The following is a 23,748-nucleotide window of genomic DNA, read 5'->3' as shown; positions in this document are numbered from 1 at the left end:
ATCCTTTTTTTCGTTTGAGAATCTCCTCCCCCTTTCCACTGCATCCCGAAGAGTGACCAACTCCACATGAGTAGGACTTCATCTAAAACATAATCAGTCATTTCCTTGACTAGAGAACCATATCAACAAATCGATTACAACATATTTTTTTAAAAGAATGAACATTAATTTTTGTTTGGAACATAATAAATAAATTAATAAATAAAAATAAAAAAGTTATAAAAACCTATGGAAAGAAATCCACAAGAGATTAAAAGAGGAAAAACTTGAGAGAATTCATAGAATGTGTATAGAGAAATCTACGTAGGTTCATGAGTATTTTTTTTTAAACTTAATACTAATTGTAAAAGGTGTTTTGTTTTTTTTTTTTTTTTAATAAATATATTTTTAAAAAAAAAATTGAAGATATTAATAAAACTTTTGAAAACTTAAGTGATTTATGAAAGTTAAAAGGTATTTTGTAAACCATCTTAAAAGTTCAATCATATTTTTAAAACAAAATGGCGACGATTTCCATTTAAAACTAAGGTTTTTTTTTTTTGGAAGTGTATGAGTATTATTGAAACTTTCGAAAGTTGACGTGCATTCTTTTTATACAAAGTGCAAACTTCAATAATATTTTTATTAATTTAGCCAAGTAATAATATAGGTATACGATTTATATTTTCAATATAAAGTAAATCAATGATGTTTCAGTAGTGCATACGAGTAATATATCAGTAGTATATTAACACTCATCCAAAAAAGCAATTTTAAGCATAACATTGATTTATCAATAGTACATCAAACGAGCACTTATCCAAAATTTATTTCAAGTATAAAACATTAGTGTTAAATAATATATCTTTGTCACTAATATATTTATTATTGATATATTCTCTATTTTGCTTTTCGTGTTCTTCATCTCGATCGAATCTGTATCGAATGTATGAGTTGTGAGATTCTAAGATTTTTCTATTTTGTTAAGTTTGATAACCAACAAAAGGTTAGCTGTAGTTGTTGTGATATCATTGAACGACAATTCTCCAACATTAAATTATACAAATGTCACATGAGATAGGTATTTGTTACACAAACTAAAGAACTGAATTCCTTTTATTAACCCACCAAATTAAACACAATTCTCACTTCCAATCTTCTAAGCAGCTCTCCTCTTCCATTACCAACCATTCTCTGTAGCAATGGCCAACAACTCTTTACCAGAAAGCTGGCGTTTTATCAAACAAGTCGTAGAAGGACGATGGTTTGCGGTATTCGCCTCCTTTCTAATCATGATCGGCGCGGGTTCAACCTACATTTTTGGAACATACTCGAAAGCAATAAAGTCGCAATTCGATTACAATCAAACACAAATCAACACATTAGGATTCGCCAAAGATCTCGGCTCAAACTTCGGAGTTTTTGCTGGCCTTCTCGGCGAAGTTGCTCCACCGTGGGTTCTATTCCTCGTCGGCTCAGCTCTCAACTTCTGGAGCTACTTCATGATTTGGCTCTCCATCACCGGCCGTATCGCCAAGCCCCCGTTTTGGGAAATGTTCCTTTTCATCTGCGTAGCTGCGAATTCACAAAATTTCGCCAACACCGCCGTTTTGGTCACGAGCGTTCGAAACTTCCCGGACCGACGAGGCATCATTCTCGGGCTTCTCAAGGGTTTCGTTGGGTTCGGAGGTGCTATTTTGACTCAATTCTATTTAGCTCTTTACGGCCATGATAACCCAACCAATTTGGTGCTTCTTCTCTCTTGGCTACCGACGGTTGTGTCTATGTTGTTTTTTCTCTCAATTCGACCAATCAAAGTCCGTAAACATCCAGATGAGCTTAGAGTTCTTTACCATTTGCTTTATGTGTCCATAATTTTGGCGCTGTTTCTCTTATTCTTAACCATAACCCAAAAACAAACAGTGTTTACTCAAGAAGCTTACATGAGCGGCGCCACCGTCATCATCGGCTTATTGCTTATCCCTCTTTTGATAGCCATTAGAGAAGAGTTCATGCTCTTCAAACTCAACAAACAAACCCTAAATAACAATCCTACCGTCCCCATTTTAATGCCGGAGCACGAGCCTTCCCCCAAAGCCCCACCCACAATACAGCAAATTCCCGAAGCTTCAACCTCGTGTTTCTCAATGACATTCAAAAAGCCACAAAGAGGTGAAGATTTCACCATTTTACAAGCTTTATTCAGCAAAGACATGGCGCTTGTTTTCATAGCCACACTTACTGCCTGTGGCGCATCAATTGCAGCCATTGATAACTTAGGTCAAGTTGGTGAATCACTTGGCTATCCATCTCAATCAATAAGCATATTCGTTTCATGGGTTTCGATATTCAATTTCTTCGGTCGGGTCTTCTCCGGTTTCATCTCAGAAGCGCTTATGACCAAATACAAATTACCCCGTCCTCTTATGTTCGCTTTTTCCCATATTTTAACTTGCGTTGGCATTCTCTTTATTGCCTTCCCATATAAGGGCTCCGTTTACGCAGCGTCCTTGATCATTGGGTTCGGGTTCGGAGCGCAAGTTCCAATGTTGTTCGCCATAATCTCGGAACTATTCGGCCTCAAATATTACTCGACAATCTTCAATTGTGGGCAATTGGCTGTCCCAATTGGATCTTACATACTGAACGTTGATGTAATTGGGAAGTTGTATGACATTGAAGCAGCAAAGCTTGGTGGAGTTAAGAACGGGAAGGGGCTAACTTGCACGGGCACTCATTGCTTTAGTGGGTCTTTCTTGATTTTGGCTGTGGTGGTATTGTTCGGGGCAGTGGCTTCGCTTGTGTTGGCTTATAGGACTCGAGACTTTTACAAAGGCGACGTTTATAATAGGTATAGAGAGGACATGTGGATTCCTCAATCGGATATGGAATTCTATTGTATAGATGACAGGAAGAAAGGTGATGACAATTTAGCACGGATGGATATGCCACCCAAGTATAATTTTCTCAAGTCTTAATGTAGTTATTGTGTCGCCAAATCTTGTCTAGTATTGTATTCTTTGCCTCAAACATTTTATTTGGGCACATAATTGAAATTGAAATTTGATGTATCCAATCAACTTCAGGTTGAACACAAACTCTTTGTCAGAAATACTCTCATTCTTTATTCATACCATATAGATGAAAATGAATGTACCAATTGATACTAACGAGTAAGTAGTTTCAAAATGAAAATGACAAAAGAAGCTTGATAAACGACCATATCTTATAGTATACTATAGATATTATAAGTGGTAGTGTCAAAATTTTTTTTTTGTCAAAATATGAAATTAAAATATAAGTATGAAATATATATATATATATATATATATATATATATATATATATATATATATATATATATATATATATATATATATATAAAAGTTAAAAGTTAAAGACCTTAAAAGTTGAAACATTGTAAAAATAATTTGTGAACGACACACACCAGTGACTTCAGTAGAAGATAAGCTTTGGAAGTAGTGAAATGTAAAAACCTCTCTTTCTTAGCACTAATTGGAAAGTTTTAAATCTAAGTTTGAGAACAATCGTATGCACAAAAGTTATGAGATAATTTAAAAGTATTGAACTAGTTTGAATGAAATATTAGGTCAGAATTTTATAGGTATGTATGGAGATGGATTACAATATGATATTGTCAAGATGTTTTTCGGCGAGACCAATACGGCCAAACTCGACGTCGAAACGCTCGATTCACACCACAAAAAGGATCCTCGACCATTGTACGCTAATCCAAGGTACGTTCCGCATTCCCCTTTACATACATCTCATCGGTATCAAGAGAGATGTCCCGGTTTCCTTAGAGATTTGTGGATCTGTGGATATATATGTGTTTTCAAGACACAAAGGATGGGAAACGGCATCGAAAATGACGGATCTGAATTCGAGTCGAACTCAACCAGTACCACACTCACCATCAATTGATCGAGGCCCAGGAACAAGCCCAGATAACTCGGCCTACACCTGCAACGACCCATGTCTGCAACTCGCACCCGGTGACCTGCCACACCTGTAACCAACGCGCACTGGGGCCAAACCCCTACGGTCAGTCGTGCAGCCTGCAGCGCCTGCGACCCATGACTCGTGATCTGTAAACTCGCGCCTCAACCCGAAGTCACCTACACATGCTTCGGCCTCATGTTGCACCACGTGGCACACCTGCAGCAAACAACTCCTTCGGCTTAGATGGCTCGACTCGGCTGTCCTTAGCTCCAACTCGACTGATTCGGCTCGGGTTTCCTTTTTAAGCCCAATTTCCACCGTTCCGACTCCCCTGAACCTATTTTCGACTCTAATTAAGGTAATCAAGGTTGTTTTAATGTCGTATTTCACATATGTCAGTTGAAATTATTATTAATTGTGAAATACTAACAAAAGGTGACGAATGATCTATTAGGAAACAAACCGCGACATTTAGAGGAGCTTTCAAGGAATGGAGGCTAACGTATAATTAATTAGGGAGAACGCCGGCTAAGAGAAACCAAGTAATTGGTCTTACTATAGGATAGGCAAGATACTTGTTTGTTGTATGACGACACGTGTCCAATGGCACCAGGTCGTGTCCTTTATGATGTATAACTATGACGTATGATGTAGGATTTATGATGTATGACGTATATGAGTTATATGATGATGTATGATGATGTTTGATGATGTGCTATGATGACTATGATGTATTTGATGGCGTTATGATGATGATGTATGATGATTATGATGCATTATGTTATTACCTTAATATGACGATGTTTTCCATATTAATTAAGATGTATGTTCTGAATGGCATGTTGCATCATGTCGAAAAATCGGCATAGTACACAAACCTACATAATATTAATGACGATGTCAAGATGAATAGCTAATGCGCATGTATTACTCATAGTAATATAGAGATGAAACTAGGGTTGTGTCATAAAGATGTCTCAAAAGAAGAGAAAAAGTCGAGGGACCTCATGCATTTCTGTATATACACAAGCATCGACACACTTTCCCTTTTTATGATGATGAGTACGGACGCGTATACTATGATAATGATAGTGATCATGTTGAGCACGACACTCAGGGGTCTGTTGACCTTCGAACTTCACTACGGACAGCTAGCTCGACCAGGATGGGTCCAGGTGGGGTGCGACAGCCTGAGAATTCACACTCGCACGTGTGGGTCGTATGTAGGAAAGTGCTACACATCCAAGTTTAGTCCGGACTCGAGACCACCCCTAGAATGAGATAGTGATAGGTCCCTAGAGAATTTGTTGCATGTGGTTGCACAGTGGGGACACTTACCGAGTATTCTTTGAAATACTCAAGTCGTGTGCTAAATCATTTTTCAGGTAAAGGTAAGACGCCCATGTACGATTGACGATGACATCGCATAGTTCATTTCATGTTTTTAAATTTATTTCATTATCACTTTCAATTTCATTTTTGGATTATGTTTTGAACACGTAAGACCATAGTGGTGTTCTCATTGATGAAGTATATTTATGTTGGAAATTTTTTTGCATAAAAATATGATGTTTAAGAGTTATATTCCGCATATAAGCTTAGAATGGTATGATAGTAACAACTCTATGTAAGTAGAAATTTAGGGTCGTTACATCGAGAAAGTTGAGATTAACGTTGAGATAAATATTTAAGGCTTTCCAACATGAGAATCCATATAAATGTTGATTTCAATGAACCTACTGAAAGGACTATGTTGCTCATGAAATTTTAGTTGAAGATTCAATATGGCATGATAAAGTTATGTACAAAATTTTATGATCATTAGATCATATAAGGGGCTAAACCAAGGGTAGATGTAAAATGACTAAAATGCCCCTATAATTATGTATTAGGGATTTATGACCAAAGTGACCTCTAAATGACATGAAATTTGATGAAAGCCTTATTTCATGTTTTAAAAGGACGGTACAAAGTTACAAGATCATTGAGATATGCAAAATATTTCAAGACTTTAGACTCAAAATACTATGGGAGATCATTTATGATATTAATGGTAAGTATGTAAGAGCGTAAGGGGATTAAGACAACTTTGGAATATGAACCAAGAGAAAATGTATGTAACTACCTCTCAAGACACTTTATAAGAAATCAAGATTTTAATTAATACAAAGTGACAAGTGCTTATGAAAGAATTATGCATGCAAATAAATTTTTATGAATCATATGGATTAGGGCGTACTTGTTAATAATTTTCCTTAGTTGTGCTTCAAGACTTAACAAAGAACTCTCAGAATGAGAACCCAAGATATCCTAAAGGCCTCCCGATGAGAAGTGCAACATGGTCCTATGACATAAACTACGTCGCAAGGAACACATGAAGCCCTAGGAGTAGGTACTCAGACTAGGTCGCAAGGAACGCATGAAGCCTTCGACATAGGTACGCAGATTGTTAGGATTGCACAACAATGCACACACTCGATCTAGATGAACATAAAGAACATGGTAGAGAAAATGCAAGCTAAAGGATTTGTATTGATGACTACAGATTTGTAGAGAATAGAGAAAGTAGTTTTCAAAGCTCTGGGATATATATATATATATATATATGTGGTTCTGCTTACAATATATAGCTTTACGAGATACTGTATATATAGCTTTACGAGATATAAGCATCTACTGTATATATAGCTCTACGAGATATAATCATCTACTGTATATATAGCTTTACGAGATATAATCATCTACTGTATATAACTATCTACCATATATAGTAGATATAGCTTTTTACTGTATAGTTATGACCATTTACCTTATATGTCATTTACCATACTAAGCTATAAATAAGCAGCAGGGTCTATAACCTAACATAGATTGTATCGCACGAAACGCAATAAGTCATAGATGCAAGTATTAAACTATGCCACGGGCAACGCATGAAGCCTCAAGCATAGGTCAGGATTGAATTGTTCACTGAACATAGGACCCCACATGTCTCAAAAGGGGAGTGTCTAAGGGATAAGAACTCAAAACTCCGGAACAAGATCTTCACTTGTTACAAATTACCCGAAGACAAGTTTCTCATTGCAAGCATGCTTATTTTTTTGGAAATCGTTTTCCAAGAAGTGTGCTTTTTCTACTTTCATTTAAATTATTCTCTTGGTGAAAAACTTGTTACAAATGACAAAGTCATTTGTTACTAAATCACGACGTGGATCGAGAAGTTTGAGATCTAATCTCGAAGTAGAAAAATTAAGTGGAACCAATAATGTGAGATCCCACATTGATTGTGGAGTAAAACGAAACACCCTTTATAAGGGTGTGGAAACCTCTTCCGAGTAGTAGCGAGGAGAATTTCGAAAGGGAAAGCCCAAAGAGGACAATATCTACTAACAGTGGGCTTGAGCCGTTACATTCACAATTCTAATATAATTTAACTTGAATTTATGAAAAAATAGGGCATATACTGACCTTAATTACTTTAATTATGGTCAAAATCATAATCGGGATTGTTGGACCGGAGGAAATTGGTCAAAACATCCTTTACCGAGTTGAGGGTCTGGTTTTTGAGCTTTCGAGCCGACTAAGCCATGTAAGCCAAAGGAATTTCTGGCTGTAGGTGCTCCACGTGGCACCACAAGATGCTTACGTGTGTGCAGGTCGAGGCGTTGCATGTGGGTTGATCCATTCGCCTGACTGGGTTTCGGTTGTGACATTGCATATCTAGCCTGCAAACACAAGTAATGAGCCAAGGGTGCAGGGTTGGATCAAATGGGTTTTTGGGTTGCAGGTTTGAGTATTCGATCTAAATCTGACTCGCTATCTCAACAAAAATTTGATCTATTGACGAAAACAGAAGCAGCGAACTGTGGTGATTTTCGTGTGAAGCCAAGTTCATTTCAGCAAAGTGTTAGCAGCGAACTGTGGTGATTTTCGTGTGAAGCCAAGTTCATTTCAGCAAAGTGTTAGTGGTTTGAGGAGAAAGTTTAGATTCACTATAAATAAGATCTATCCCAAGTTTTTACTTTGCTTCTTTTATTGTTTCAAAGTATTTCAATTCTGGGTCAAATCCAATAAGAGAAAAGATAAAATTGTTGTGGAATTCGTATGCACTAGAGAGCAACGTGCGGATATTCTAACCAAGACCCTAACAAGGGTTAAGTTTGTAGAGATGAGAGAGTTGTGGGGAGTGAAGAATCTCGAACAAAACCAAGTTTACGAGAGAAATTAAGAACTAATAAACTTGACTTAGTAGAATAAATGAGAGAGTTGTGGGGAGTGAAGAATCTCGAACAAAATCAAGTTTACGAGGGAGATTGAGAGCTAATAAATATGACTTAATAGAACAAGTTACAAACTTTTGGAGCAAATTTAGTAGAATTGTTAGTAGGCTTGTAGAATAAGTTACCAACTTATGTAGCAAAATTAGGAGAATTGTTAATGGTGGCAAAATTGTGTTTAGTGTTTAGGGCTTATTAAATTGAGGAGAAAGTTTAGGAAACTAGTCCGTGTTTTCTCCACTATGAATACTCATCAGATTTTTGTTCTTTTCCTAACAATAAATAAAATGGAAAATCATAATTGCTTAAGTTCCTCCATTTAAAAGTTTTCCCCCTCAAGTTGTTCTTCCTGCTTCAACGGTTTGTTTTGGCACGGCATATTTCGATCGTGGGATACATCCAACATCCAAATCAACACCTTGAGATTTGCCAAAGATCTCGGCTACAACTTTGAAATTTTCGCCGGCCTTCTCGGCCAAGCGGCTCCGCGTGAGTTCTATTCCTTGTCGGCTCAACTCTCAACTTTTAAAGCTACTTCATGATTTGGCTCTCCATCACCAGTGGTGTCGCCGAGCCCTAACCTTGAAGTAGATGGGTGACACTATTTAGCATTGATTTTGTCATATATAATTTTTAGTTCTCCCTACTTTTAATGAAAAAAATTACATCTTTCATGAAATTATGTTGCTGTAAATATATTTATAAAGATATAGATGGAAGGGGAAAGAAATAGAATGTGAGGGGTGAAAATGTATGGATGACACCAAAAACGGCAAATGATGTTATGGAAGGGTGAGTTGTTGGGGGTTTATTTATTTTTATCCATCTTGTCCAAGTTCACCGGAAAAGCTCATTGTTGACAGAGTGTAGGAGAGGAAGTAGTTGTTTGGTTCAGCTTACAAAACCATTTTCCATCATTAAACTCTACCTATGTTGCGTTGGGTAAGATGTTTGGTACATAAACTGTGGAACTGAATTTACTTTATAGGGCACCAAATTGGGACCCAAAATCTCATTCCCAATTTTCATTGTCCATTCTTCATTCTTTATTCCTAGTTTTCATTTTCATTTTCAGCGTTCCGGACTCCTGTTATTCCTAAGTAATAATCAATTTCTAGCCCACATTAGTCCAATTAGTAACCATGGGCGACAACCGTGGAGTAGAAAGTTGGCTATTTGTGAAACAAGTTGTTGAAGGACGATGGTTTTCAGTGTTCACCTCTTTTCCGATCATGATCGGTTGCGGTTCACCTTACTTGTTTGGAACATACTCCAAACTCTTAAAAACAAAATTTGACTACAATCAAACCCAACTTAATACCTTGGGATTCGCTAAAGATCTCGGCTCCAACCTCGGAGTTTTTGCCGGGCTTTTCGCCGAGGTGGCTCCTCCGTGGATGCTTTTCCTTGTGGGGATATCCTCCAATTTCCTCAGCTACTTTATGATTTGGCTCTCCGTTTCTGACTACGTTCCAAAACCCCATTTATGGCTAATGTTTGTTTACATCTATATTACTTCTAATTCACAGAACTTCCCCAACACCGCTGTTATGGTCACCAACGTCAGAAATTTTCCTGATCAACGCGGTATCATTTTGGGCCTTCTCAAGGGTTTCGTTGGCCTTGGTGGGGCCATCCTAACTCAAATTAATTTAGCAATTTACGGCAACAAAAATTCTATCGATCTTCTCCTCCTTCTTTCATGGCTACCCTCCATTGTATGTTTCTTGTGTTTTCTTCCAATTCGGACAATCAAAGCTCGAAAGCATCCACAGGAGCTCAAAGTGTTCTACCAGTTGCTTTACGTGTCCATAGCGATAGCGGTGTTCCTCTTGTTTCTCACCATAACCCAGAGAAACATTCCTTTTTCTCAGGCTGGCTATGCTGGTGGCGTCGCAGTCATCATCGTCTTAATCTATATGCCCCTTTTGATAGCTATTAAAGAAGAACTTTTTCTCTCCAAACTCGGTAAACAAACCATGAATCCTTCTGTTGTTGTTTCGATTCCCCGAGAGCAACTTGAAGAAATTTCAAAAACTTCTTTGCCGAGGGTCTCAAATGTATCTAAGGAGCCGCAAAGAGGAGAAGATTTCAGCATCTTGCAAGCTCTTCTAAGCAAAGATATGGCTCTTATTTTCATAGCAACAGTTTCTGCATGTGGGTCGTCCGTTGCAGCCATTGATAATCTTGGGCAGATCGCCGAGTCACTTAAATATCCAAATCATTCAATAAGTATTTTGGTTTCATGGATTTCCATATTCAATTTCTTTGGTCGAGTCTTCTCCGGTTTCATCTCTGAAACCCTTATGACCAGATACAAATTACCTCGCCCTTTCATGTTCGGTCTTACCCAACTTTTCACCTGCACTGGCTTGCTCTCCATCGCATTCCCTTATATAAATTCAGTCTATGTAGCTTCGTTGATCATTGGGTTTGGCCTTGGAGCCCAAACTCCATTGATATTCGCCATAATCTCTGATCTCTTTGGCCTCAAACATTACTCGACACTACTCAACTGTGGGCAACTGGCTGTCCCACTTGGATCTTATATAATGAACGTGGAAGTAATAGGGAGGTTTTACGATGCAGAAGCCACTAAAATTGGAAATGTGAAGAACGGGAAGGGTCTAACTTGCACTGGAACTCATTGCTTTAGTGAATCTTTCATGATTTTGGCTGCAGTGACTTTATTTGGAGCGATGGCTTCGTTTGTGCTAGCTTATAGAACTCGAGACTTCTACAAAGGCGATGTATATAAGAAGTACAAAGATGACATGGAGGCTACGCAGTCGAACGTGGAATTAAATTCTTTCGATGACAAAAACAATGAACACAAAAAGAAAACTGATGATCAAAGTAAATAAGAGAAACTGCTCAACAAAAACACACCTACTTTAGGACATTCTACTTTCCTCTTAACCTTTTAGTTTTTGTGTTGTACATGTTTCATTCTTTTGGAAGGATTGTTTTAAAACGTGACCATTTATAAATATATTATCAAGGACAGTTGCATTATATTATATTGACAGTTCCATTATATGGATGATATGGGAGAAGGGAGTTTGAAATTTAATGTTTTTTGAAATATTAGTGTTTGATAAGTCGAATATCAACTGTCTTTTATTTCCTGCAACAGACATGCTTTACATTTGATAAGCCAACAATATCTATAATAACTCTCTTTTTTAGATATACAAGGTACAAAGTATCTCTCGACTTAAAATGAAAATCAACTCGATAATTTCTATAATTTTAAAAATATATGATTAAATAGATTTTAATATAACAAAAATTTACATAAAGACATAGTGAAAATAATTAACAAACATATCAAAAAACCAAGTATACATTCAAAACATAAAAAGTCTAAATTATGACTTAGATCTATGTTCTACTCTGACTCGTTTTCTAAAACTTCAAATCAAAAAGTGTAAGAAGACTGACAAATAGATATCGAAAAGTACAATGAAATTTTTTGCAAACTTTAAAATAATAAACGTTTTTTAAAAATATATAAACAAATATATTTACAATTCAAATGTACCATTTGAGATTTAACCTAAGAAAAATTGGTAACAACGAAATAGGATACAAAACCAAATACAAACTAAAATACCAAAAAGACTGACGCCCTAGGAGAACCCTCGTCCACGGCCGCATAAATCTCGAAGGCTCTGCACCTCGACCAATAGGTCGGCTACCAACTGAAAAAAATATATATATCTTGTGAATATAAATAAACTCATAAGTGACCTACTTATATGCTCTTAATTGCATTTATGACTTAGCTAGCTACATAGTTTTAGTCTAGATTCTAAGAAATTCATACCTAAATTGTACAACCATTTAAGTTTTTAGGAGTTCCTCAATTACCTAAGGCAGTTTTCATGCATGTCATAAACCTAAATGTGGGTTTAGAGGTAGTTCACATAACCTAGTGTAGTATGAATGACCTAATTGGGTTTTGGAGTTAACTAATTTTTTTTTATCATCTTACTTAACTAGCTTACATTGTGTAGGAAGTGAATTATCGGTATCCTAAATTGAAGAACAACCTCATCAAGTATAATAAAATGAAGGATGATATGGTATCATGAATCTTGAACATCATTCGTAAAAGGTTAGCTAGTAACCCTCTATAAACCATAACATCACTCTGAAATGGTGGATCGACCTCGTGTGCATGCCAAGTACTGAGTTTATCTATGTTGTTCGTTGTCCCGCCTTGAGATGAGTTTATGGAATGGGAGCTTGTTTATAGATTATTAATCATTTTCACACATGATAAGGGCTTAGCACCAAACAACCTCAATACACTATCCTGAGTCAAGCTCAACAGCACTAATCCGGAAGTTACCACTCCGCTGGGCATTTTAAGGTCTATTTATGTCTCTAATAGCACTAATAATGTGCCAAAGGGGATAGGAAATAGGAGTGTACATCCAACCCGACAACTCGGACCAACCAAACCCGAAACTATAAAGGTTGGGTTGGGTTGGATTAGCATTTCGGGTAGGGTTGGGTTCATTTTTCTGAACCCGAACTAAATCGGTTCGGTTTTCAGGTTCGTGGACAAAACCCTCGGGTTAACCCGAGCCAAACTTAAATATATAAAATATATTAAGAATTTTTCATTTGGTCAGATCGGGAGACTCACGCCCAAGTTCGAATTCAGGCAGAGTATATATTTTTTTTTTCTTTTTTTCTTTTTTTTTCTTTAAGAACTCAATAAGCATATATATATATATTCTTTTTCTTTTTGTTTAAATTAATTATTTTGATTGTTTATTTAATTTCATAATATATCCTTATATTTTTTCTTAGTTTAACCCATTTTCAAGAAATGTTCGCATTTAACTGTATTTAATTAAACCATTTATATATATCATATCTTTAAACTAATTGTTTTTATTGTTTATTTAATTTCATGATATATTTTTATATTTTTTTTTACTTTAACCAATTTTCAAGAAAGGTTGGCATTTAGGGTCTTTAATAACAGTTCAATTAATATGTTACAATTTTAAAATGTTGGCATCTAGGGTCTTTAATTACAACTATGTTAATTTGTTACCATTTTCGTTAGTTGTTATTTATTTATTTATTTTTAATAATTATAGATTGATTTGTGTTTGTTTGTGAACTTTTAATATATTTTATCTAATATTGTATCCGAATAATTATAAATTATGAATAAATAAAAGTTTAAAAAAAAAAAATTGACAACCCAACCCGATAGAAGGTTGGGTTGGGTTGGGTTATGAAAAGTTTTGGGTTGGGTTGGGTTACCAATCCAACCAACCTGAATTTTTGGATTGGGTCAAAAAAATCCGTCAACCCAACCCAACCAGGACCATGTATACCCCTAATAGGAAATGAAATGGTATCGTCTCTAGTGATATCATTCATGATTGTTAATAGGCATGATAATCTATTCAAGTTCTCTTAAATGCTATAATCATAAACTAGGTACTTAAGAGCATCTTAACGGGTTATAATTTACATTTTTGTTTTGGGGACTTTTTGGACTAACTCCTAGAGTAAATCATAATCTAGAAACATTAAACATTAAAGTTCATTTCGTCCATGAATACTTGGTTCATTGGAAATGTTCTGACATGATAATTGTGACATCAATTTAGTTCTAGTTCCCTTATTTTATCATAGTTCTCTCTTGTATAAACATGTACAAGGATATAAATCTTGAAATCTCCATATTATTAGTGCTTTAACTCAATTTAGAAACTTTCTCTGGTAGCTTAGAACATTTAGTTCTCATATCATAGTGGAATGTAGTCTTTTGACGCGTATTCTACTAACATGCTAAGCATTATAATTATGCATACTCTATTTAAGATAATCATATTCATAATCTATCATGTCCTAGTAATTCTAGGAGTATTACTTGAATATAAAAACTTACCTATTTGTTAGTGTACCAATTCCAGTAATTCCTCTTCTTTTGATTCTCCAATTTTTTTTAAATTTCTTATGCTAATCTTAAATTAAGTGAAAATAGGATTAGCATGAAGAAAATCCAATATTCTCATGAAGTCTTTCTTGCTATTGACTCGAACACTAACAAAAAAAATTATGGCAATCTATTGAAAGAAATCTACCAGAGGAGAAATTTAGAGTAAATTCTCAAATTCAATAAGTAAAATTTGTACACAAAAGTTGTACATCGAAAGTTCATGAGTATTTTTTAAACTTAATATTAATCGTATAAATAATTTTGAATTTTTTTTTTCTTTTTGTAAAAGGTTTAGAGGTGCTCTTAGTTTTTTTAAAAAAAATTAAAGCAGTTTTTAATATCTATATTTTTTAAAAGTTTAAGGGTATTAATGAAACTTTTGAAAACTTATTTGTATTTTTTAAACATTTATCAAAGTTAAAAGACGTTTTTAAAATCATCTTGAAAGTTCAAGAATATTTTTTCATCTAAAATTAACGGACATTTTTTTTAAATGTATGAGTATTTTTAAGTTTTTTTTTTTTTAATTTAAGGATATTATTGAAACGTTCGAAAGTTTATGGACATTTTTTAGACAACGTGCAAAATTCAATGTTTTCAATATAAAGTAAATCAATGATGTATCAATGTGTACAAGTAATATATTAATAGTATATCAACACACATCAAAAATACAATTCTAAGTATAACGTCATGTATCAATAGAATATCAAATCAATAGTTGTTCAAAATTTATTCCAAGTATAAAACATTGGTGTATAAATAATATATCTATGTCATTGATGTACTTATTATTTGAAGTATTCTCTATTTTGTTCTTGGTGTTTTTCATCTAGATAGAATGTATAATTGATGCAATCCTAACCATTTTCTATTTTATTGTTTTTATGTTGTGGGAGCTAAATCTATGAAGTTAGAAAGATAATCCATCTTGGGTTTGATTAACTGACAAAAGGGTAGCTGTAGTTGTGATATCGTTGGTTGAGAAGTTTTAACTTCGGTTTCAACATGAACGACCATTCTCCAACGTTAAATTATACCGATGTCCTGTGGGGAGGTATTTTGTTACACAAATTGAAGAACTGAGTTTCTTTTATTAACCAACCAAATTATACCCAATTCTCACTTTCAATCTTTTTCGTAGCGATCTTGTTTTATTAGCAACCATTTTTGTAGCCATGGCCGACAACTCTGTACCAGAAAGATGGCGTTTTATTCGCCTCCTTTCTGATCCCCATTGGCGCTGGTTCAACGTAAATTTATAGAACACACTCGAAAGTGATAAAAAACCAGAATTTGATTACAATCAAACTCAATATGAACTAATAAATTTGACTTAGTAGAATAAGTTTCTAATTTATGGACTACATTTATGAGAATTGTTAATAGACTTACTAGAATAAGTGAGTAATTTATGGAACAACTTTAGGAGAATTTTTAGTAGTTAACAAAGTTATGGAGCAACTAAAATTTGGACTCTTGGCAATCTTAGGAGCAGTGAACTGTAGCACTATCTTTCTTTGAGGTCGAGTTCATTTTAGCAACTATGGTATTGTGCCAAGCATTGTGGCTGAGAAATTTGTTTAGCGAAGTGACTAGAAGTGAACTAAAGGGTAACTCTCTACGTTGACAACAAACTGCGATTGCACTGATGAAGAATCTGGTATTTCACGGACACAGCAAACACATTGAGCTCATTTCCACTTCATCCGTGAGTATGTCGAGAATGTGAGGTAATAAACTTAATTTAGTAGAACAAGTTGTTAACTTGTGGAGTAAATTTATGAGAATGGTTAGTAGGATTAGTAAATTTTATGAGAATTGACAGTAGTTGTGAAATTGTGGACCAAGTTTTATATTTTAATTAGGAAGATGGTCAGCTACTCTTAACTTGAGGAGAAAGTTTAGGGCGCTAGTGAGTCATGAGATTATGCTTTTTCACAACAAGAACAATAAAGAGAATTGTAAGGCTAACTGCTTAATGTTTCTTTGTTCTAAAAGATCTCTCCCCTCAAGTTTTTTCCTTTGCTTCTTCTACTTGTTTCAACATATTTCGATTATGAGTCAAATCCAACAAAGAAAAGATAAATTGTTGTCGAGTTCGTTTGCACTAGAGTGCAACGTGCATATATTCTAACCAAGGCCCTAACAAGGGTTAAGTTTGCAGAGATACGAGAGTGTTGGGAGTGAAGAATCTCGAACAAAGTTAAGTTTACGGGGGAGATTGAGAGCTATAAACTTAACTTAGTAGAATAAGTTACTAACTTTTATGGAGTAACTTTAGAAGAATTTTTAGTAGACTTGGTAGAATTTGTTACTTGGAGAATTGTTAGTAATTGCCAAATTGTAGATCAAGTTTAGTGCTTTAATTAAGATGATTGTTATTGCTCCTTAATTTGTGGATAAAGTTTACGAAACTAATTAGTGTTTTTTCCACTCTAAATACTCATTAGATGTTTGCTCCTTTCACAACAACAAAGAGCATTGCAAAGCACAAGTGCCTAAGGTTCTATTCAAAAGTTCTTTTCCCTCAAGTTGTTCTTCCTGCTTCAACGGTTTGTTTCAACATATTTCGATCGAGGGATACATCCAGCATCTAAATCAACGCCCTGGGATTCGCCAAAGATCTCGTCTCCAACTTTGAAATTTTTGCCATCCTTCTCGGCCAAGTGGCTCTTAACTTCTGGAGCTATTTCAAGATTTGGCTCTCCATCACTAGCGGTATCGCTAAGTCCCAACCTCAAAGTAGATAGGTGATACTATTTACCATTGGCTTTGTCACATAATTTTTAGTTCTCCCTCATTTTAATGGAAAAAAAATGCATCTTGCATCAAATTATGGTTGTTGTGAACATAACTATAAAGATATAGATAGAACGTGAAAGAAAAAGAATGCTAGAAGGGTGAAAATGAATGTATGACACCATGAACTGCAAATGATGTTATGGAAGTAGTTAGTTGTCAGGGGTTTGTTTGTTTTTCTATCCATCTTGTCCAAGTTCATTGGAAAAGCTCATTGTTGACAGGGTGTAGGAGAGGAAGTTGCTGTTTGTTTCAACTTGCAAAACCATTTTCCATCATTAAACTCTGCCTTTGTTACGTTAGGTAAGATGTTTGGTACATAAACTGTGGAACTGAATTTCTTTTATAGGGCACCAAATTGGGACCCAAAATCTCATTCCCAATTTTCATTCTTTATTCTCCATTCTCAGCCACCACTGACTCCTCTTATTCTTGATCAATAATTAAATTCTAGTGCCCATTAGCCCGATCGGTGACCATGGGCGACAACCGTGGAGTAGAAAGTTGGCTATTTGTGAAACAAGTGGTTGAAGGACGATGGTTTTCAGTATTCACCTCTTTTCCAATCATGATCGGTTGCGGTTCACCTTACTTGTTCGGAACATACTCCAAACTCTTAAAAACAAAATTTGACTACAATCAAACCCAAATTAATACCTTGGGATTCGCTAAAGATCTCGGCTCCAACCTCGGAGTTTTTGCCGGGCTTTTCGCCGAGGTGGCTCCTCCGTGGATGCTTTTCCTTGTGGGGATATCCTCCAATTTCTTCAGCTACTTTATGATTTGGCTCTCTGTTTCTGACTACATCCCAAAACCCCATTTATGGCTAATGTTTGTTTACATCTATATTACTTCTAATTCACAGAACTTCCCCAACACCGCTGTTATGGTCACCAACGTCAGAAATTTTCCTGATCAACGCGGTATCATTTTGGGCCTTCTCAAGGGTTTCGTTGGCCTTGGTGGGGCCATCCTAACTCAAATTAATTTAGCAATTTACGGCAACAAAAATTCTATCGATCTTCTCCTCCTTCTTTCATGGCTACCCTCCATTGTATGTTTCTTGTGTTTTCTTCCAATTCGGACAATCAAAGCTCGGAAGCATCCACAGGAGCTCAAAGTGTTCTACCAGTTGCTTTACGTGTCCATAGCGATAGCGGTGTTCCTCTTGTTTCTCACCATAACCCAGAGAAACATTCCTTTTTCTCAGGCTGGCTATGCTGGTGGCGTCGCAGTCATCATCGTCTTAATCTATATGCCCCTTTTGATAGCTATTAAAGAAGAACTTTTTCTCTCCAAACTCGGTAAACAAACCATGAATCCTTCTGTTGTTGTTTCGATTCCCCGAGAGCAACTTGAAGAAATTTCAAAAACTTCTTTGCCGAGGGTCTCAAATGTATCTAAGGAGCCGCAAAGAGGAGAAGATTTCAGCATCTTGCAAGCTCTTCTAAGCAAAGATATGGCTCTTATTTTCATAGCAACAGTTTCTGCATGTGGGTCGTCCGTTGCAGCCATTGATAATCTTGGGCAGATCGCCGAGTCACTTAAATATCCAAATCATTCAATAAGTATTTTGGTTTCATGGATTTCCATATTCAATTTCTTTGGTCGAGTCTTCTCCGGTTTCATCTCTGAAACCCTTATGACCAGATACAAATTACCTCGCCCTTTCATGTTCGGTCTTACCCAACTTTTCACCTGCACTGGCTTGCTCTCCATCGCATTCCCTTATATAAATTCAGTCTATGTAGCTTCGTTGATCATTGGGTTTGGCCTTGGAGCCCAAACTCCATTGATATTCGCCATAATCTCTGATCTCTTTGGCCTCAAACATTACTCGACACTACTCAACTGTGGGCAACTGGCTGTCCCACTTGGATCTTATATAATGAACGTGGAAGTAATAGGGAGGTTTTACGATGCAGAAGCCACTAAAATTGGAAATGTGAAGAACGGGAAGGGTCTAACTTGCACTGGAACTCATTGCTTTAGTGAATCTTTCATGATTTTGGCTGCAGTGACTTTATTTGGAGCGATGGCTTCGTTTGTGCTAGCTTATAGAACTCGAGACTTCTACAAAGGCGATGTATATAAGAAGTACAAAGATGACATGGAGGCTACGCAGTCGAACGTGGAATTAAATTCTTTCGATGACAAAAACAATGAACACAAAAAGAAAACTGATGATCAAAGTAAATAAGAGAAACTGCTCAACAAAAACACACCTACTTTAGGACATTCTACTTTCCTCTTAACCTTTTAGTTTTTGTATTGGAGATATTTCATTCTTTTGAAAGGATTGTTTTAAAACGTGACCATTTATAAATATATTATCAAGAACAATTGCGCGTGGATCCGGAAGTTTGAAATTTAGTGTTTTTTTTAAATATTAGTGACTGATATATTTATTCTGAGGGCTACAAACTCGGCATAAATGCAACTATCTGCCCCTAATTCCATAGCAGTCTATTATCATTCGTACATAAATACTTTATTTTTACTTGAAATCAATGACTTTGAAGAAATAATACATATTAAAAACATATTATACAACTGATTAGGAAAACATAAAATAGGAAAATATGAAAAATAAACTTTATTATATAAAGAGTGTGATCTCATGATTCTCATCATTAAAAATTGAATATTCAAAAGAATAAGTAGTAGGTTGTCTTCCATTAATCAATTTATTTTTTATTTTTTTTATTATTATTATTGTTATCGTTATCATCATGCGCATTGAATTTTTTTTTTTTTTTTAAATCTTAGTTTATGTTATTATATTTTTTTGGGTTAAATTAATTTTTAAAAATACCCCTAAAGCTTATATTTTATCTAAAAAAAAAATTCAAAAAAAAATTTAAGAGATCATTTCCAAGTTTTTATTAATTTTTTTTTTCTAAAAATTTAAGGTATTAATGTTATTTTTTAAAGTTCTGATCTATTTTTGTAACGTGGTACTGACAATTTCGTTCATTTACTAAAAAAATTTAATGATATTAATTTATAAAATGGAAGGAATATTGAGAAAGTATTGGAAGAAAAATTGAGGAAGGATAGATATGGCCGACAATATCGTTTAGTGTTTGCTCCCATTCTTTAGGTCAATAATTACAACTCCAAGGTGACTTCAATCTCGAGGGTTCTCCCTTCCTTAACAAGCCCGTTGGAATTTATATTTTAAAGTTTTATGATTCAACTTTAAAAATTCTATAAAATATAAAAATTTGTAAGGTTATTATTATAATCTTCATAGTTGACATATAAAAGAATCGTGTTATCTATTGTATATGAATAAAGTGAGTGTTTTAATAATATGGCTGATTAGTTTGTCATTATTACAGATTATTCATGAGACTTGTGAGTGAAGGTATTCTATATAATGAGTTATACAGTTTCTCTTTCTAAATATCTCAATGGCACTTATTTGAAAAACAACAAAAGTTGATAATTGTATTCCTATGAACAATGTTCATTGTATTTTTATGAAAAATTTTATGAATGATATAATGTATTTCTTCCATCATTGCATCAATTCTAATAAGTATACAAAGTTCAACGATCAAAGTTGTGCATGAAGTGTGGTGGGCCCATAACCCATATGTTCAATGATGGAAATTTGACTCTGAAGACAAATAAATGCGAAGACAAACAATAACAGGAAGATAAACTATATCAATAAATTGACTCAAGTCTCTCACTAACTTTGGTATAATTGTAGGTAAAAACCAAAGCTCTGGGCCAAAGGGTAACTTTGGTATAATTGTAGGTAAAAACCAAAGCTCTGGGCCAAAGGGTTTTTTAACCTCGATGATTCGCTTCTAAAAAGGAATCTAGGGAAGGATGAATCGCTTCCAAAAAGGAATCTATTGTGTTCGGCAAGGATGAATCGCTCCCGAAAAGGAATCTATTGTGTTCGAGAAGGATGAATCGCTCCCAAAAAAGAATTTGTTGCGTTCGAGAAGAATGAATCGTTCCCAAAAAGCAATCTATTGCGTTCGAGGAGGAATCGCTCCCAAAAAGCAATCTATCGCATTTGGAAAGGATGAGTCCCTCCCAAAAAAGAATCTATTGATTCTCTTCCAATTGGTTGGACCGTAGGTGAAATGATTAATTCATAGTCGAGGTGTCTGGTTCAAGTGGACCTAAGCTATGTTGTTATTATTGAAATTTGAGACTAACTATAATGATAATTTTTATTAATTTAGTACTAATTTTAATTTAATTTACATTCGACAAACAAATTTTTTTAGTTTTATATTGCAAATACTCTTACAATAAACTACAACAAAAAAAAAAAAAAAAAAATACTTAAAACTACACCAAACCGTACTTAAAAATCTTTTTATATATAAAAAAAACAAAAAAAAAAAAAAAAAACAAAAAAAAGGACGGATTCTTAGTTCTAACTGTTGGGCCGGCCCATCGGAACAAAAGGCCATTTAAAAGAATCTCACTTAGATTCCACAGCGGCAGCCTCTCCCGCACTCGTCTCCTGCTTCACTTCCTCTCTGAACCTCTTGTAAATATCTCCTCTGTAAAACTCCCTCGTCCTCATCACCAAAACCAGCGAAACCAGAGCCCCAACAAACGTCACAATCGCCATTAACGTAAACGATTTCCTGTAACACCGCTTCCCAATGCAGGTCAATTCCTTCACCGCCGCCCTGTCCATCCCCATCTCCTTCAGCTGCTTCAACGCCTCCGCATCGTACATCATTCCGGCGACCTTCACGTTCAGAATATACGACCCCAACGGGCTTGCGATTTGGCCGCAATTGAACAGAGTGGAGAAATATTTAAGCCCGAAGAGCTCGGAAATTATGGCGAAAAGTAACGGAAGCTGCGCGCCGAAGGAGAATCCGATGATGATCGATGCAATGTAGACGGAGCCGGGAATTGGGAAGGCGATTAGGAGTTGGCCAATGCAAGATAGAAGAAGAACCAATGTCATCATTAAAGGTCTTGGGAATTTGAATTTTGCGAGAAGGGTTTCGGAGACGAAGCCGGAGAATACTCTGCCGAAGTAATTCCATATGCTTACTAATGAAACGAAGGATTTTACTGTTTTTAATGGGTAGCCGAGGGATTCTCCGATCTGCCCCAAATTGTCGACGGCGGTTAAGCTTGTGCCGAGGCCGCAGAATGTCGCGATGAAAAGCACCATCATGTCGATGCTGAGAAGGGCTTGGAGGATTGTGTAGTCGTCGCCTCTTGCTGGTTTGTTGCAGATGCTGGAGAAACAGGACGGCGGCGGTGGGTATGGTTTTGGGTCTGGATTGTTCTTGATTTCCTTTGATTCTTCTATGGAAATTTTGGGTTCTATTGGGTTTTCGATTGGAATTGGTGGGTTGATCTTGGAATTCCAAATATGAAGCTCTTCTCTAATCACGATGAACAGAGGAAGGAAAAGCAGAGCACAAATTACGGTGGCGCTTAACGCATAAGCCGTATGATTAAATTCCACTTTCTTCTGAATAATATTCATAAGCATAATGAAAATCGCCAACCCAATTGAGATATAAAGGAAATGGTAGAAAACCCTTGTCTCGTTTGGCTGTCTCTCCGCCTTGAGCTTTCGGATATTGAAAATGAACACGACGGAGAGAGCTGCCGGAAGCCACGCAATTAGAAGGATCAACGCGGTGGCATCCTCGCCGTAAACGGCTAAATAAATCTCTGTAAGAATAGCGCCGCTCAGCCCTGTGAAGCCCTTTAAAAGGCCCATCATAGCGCCACGGCTCTCGGGGAAATTCTGGATGCAAGTGACCAACGCGCCGGTATTGGCGAAGTTTTGAGAATTTGCTCCGACGCAGATGTAAAGACACATTTGCCAGACTTTGGGTTTTGCGATCCGGCCAGTGACGGCGAGCCAGATCATAAAGTAGCCGGTGAAGTTCAAGACGGAGCCGAGGAGGAGGACGAACCATGTCGGTGTCACCTCCGCCACTAAGCCGGAGAGTACACCGACATTGGCTCCGAGATCCTTGAAAAAACCCATCAGATTTAGTGTCGTCTGGTCGTATCCGAGCGTGGATTTGATCTGTTTCGAGTAGACGCCGAAGAGATAAGTGGCGCCAGCGCCGGCCATGATCAGAAATGTGGCGAAGACAGTGAACCACCGGCCTTTTAAGACGTGCAGAGCGAATTGGAGCAATCCGCCGCCCCGGCCGGCGTCGGCTCCCCTGTTCGTGGGTGTTTCTGCACCCATTTCTGGATCTATGAACTGGGTTTTTTTCTTTTTGATTTGGGCGGAATTTTCTAAGAAATGATTGAAGTTTTGGTGGAGAAAAGGGAAAAAGGGAGATTAAATAGTTTGAGTTTTAGTTTAAATTTCATTCTAAATTGCTTTATTTGGAGTGGATTAAGCGGGGATTTAATGGATTTTGTTTTGGTAGTTACCTTGTGCATAGGGATTACTGTTAAGTCAATGAATTCATCTTTAAATATAAATTAACATCTCAATATGATCCTTTTCTTTTTTTTTAACTTTCTTTTTTTCTTTAAAATTTTCATAGGGTTCTGTGTGTCGTGTTTATTGAACTATGGACTGTGGGGGTCGATTCAAGTCGAGAGGTTGAAAAAACAGAAATATAAAAAGTTAGGGTAATTATGCTCAAGTTGACAGTTGGATCAGTTCAAACGTAAGATAGAAACAGTTGGAGTCGGGTTGGGTAGCTCAAGCTCACTGCTAGCAGATATTGTCCTCTCTAAACTTTTCCTATTGGGCTTTCTCTAAACTTTTCCTATTGG

General features: G+C 36.1%; 4 protein-coding genes across 4 annotated transcripts; 3 read left to right on the top strand and 1 right to left on the bottom strand.

The window, feature by feature from the left end:
• Positions 1-1,181: 1,181 nt before the first annotated feature.
• Positions 1,182-2,957, top strand: LOC111783611 (protein NUCLEAR FUSION DEFECTIVE 4-like). Its single transcript, XM_087120469.1, has one exon. The coding sequence runs from the start codon at positions 1,182-1,184 to the stop codon at positions 2,955-2,957; it is 1,776 nt and encodes a 591-aa protein (XP_086976595.1).
• Positions 2,958-9,361: 6,404 nt separating this feature from the next.
• On the top strand, positions 9,362-11,083 carry LOC111783610 (protein NUCLEAR FUSION DEFECTIVE 4-like). Its single transcript, XM_023664527.2, has one exon. It carries the CDS (start codon positions 9,362-9,364, stop codon positions 11,081-11,083), a length of 1,722 nt encoding a protein of 573 aa, XP_023520295.2.
• Positions 11,084-17,473: 6,390 nt separating this feature from the next.
• LOC111783608 (protein NUCLEAR FUSION DEFECTIVE 4-like) lies at positions 17,474-19,195 on the top strand. Its single transcript, XM_023664526.2, has one exon. It carries the CDS (start codon positions 17,474-17,476, stop codon positions 19,193-19,195), a length of 1,722 nt encoding a protein of 573 aa, XP_023520294.2.
• A 2,166-nt stretch (positions 19,196-21,361) lies between these two features.
• On the bottom strand, positions 21,362-23,425 carry LOC111782582 (protein NUCLEAR FUSION DEFECTIVE 4). The gene has a single exon (XM_087120408.1). The coding sequence runs from the start codon at positions 23,204-23,206 to the stop codon at positions 21,449-21,451; it is 1,758 nt and encodes a 585-aa protein (XP_086976534.1). The 5' UTR covers positions 23,207-23,425; the 3' UTR covers positions 21,362-21,448.
• Between the last annotated feature and the right edge of the window lie 323 nt (positions 23,426-23,748).

The sequence above is a fragment of the Cucurbita pepo genome, chromosome 20 (genome assembly GCF_057944985.1).
Source record: "Cucurbita pepo subsp. pepo isolate OVF chromosome 20, ASM5794498v1, whole genome shotgun sequence".
NCBI classification, from domain to species: domain Eukaryota; kingdom Viridiplantae; phylum Streptophyta; class Magnoliopsida; order Cucurbitales; family Cucurbitaceae; genus Cucurbita; species Cucurbita pepo.
This window is presented reverse-complemented; position numbering and strand designations above follow the sequence as displayed.

What these genes read in the sequence shown, in the direction of transcription:
- LOC111783611 (XM_087120469.1), top strand. Translation starts at nt 1,182, where the DNA reads ATGGCCAACAACTCTTTACCAGAAAGCTGGCGTTTTATCAAACAAGTC.
- LOC111783610 (XM_023664527.2), top strand. Translation starts at nt 9,362, where the DNA reads ATGGGCGACAACCGTGGAGTAGAAAGTTGGCTATTTGTGAAACAAGTT.
- LOC111783608 (XM_023664526.2), top strand. Translation starts at nt 17,474, where the DNA reads ATGGGCGACAACCGTGGAGTAGAAAGTTGGCTATTTGTGAAACAAGTG.
- LOC111782582 (XM_087120408.1), bottom strand. Translation starts at nt 23,206, where the DNA reads ATGGGTGCAGAAACACCCACGAACAGGGGAGCCGACGCCGGCCGGGGC.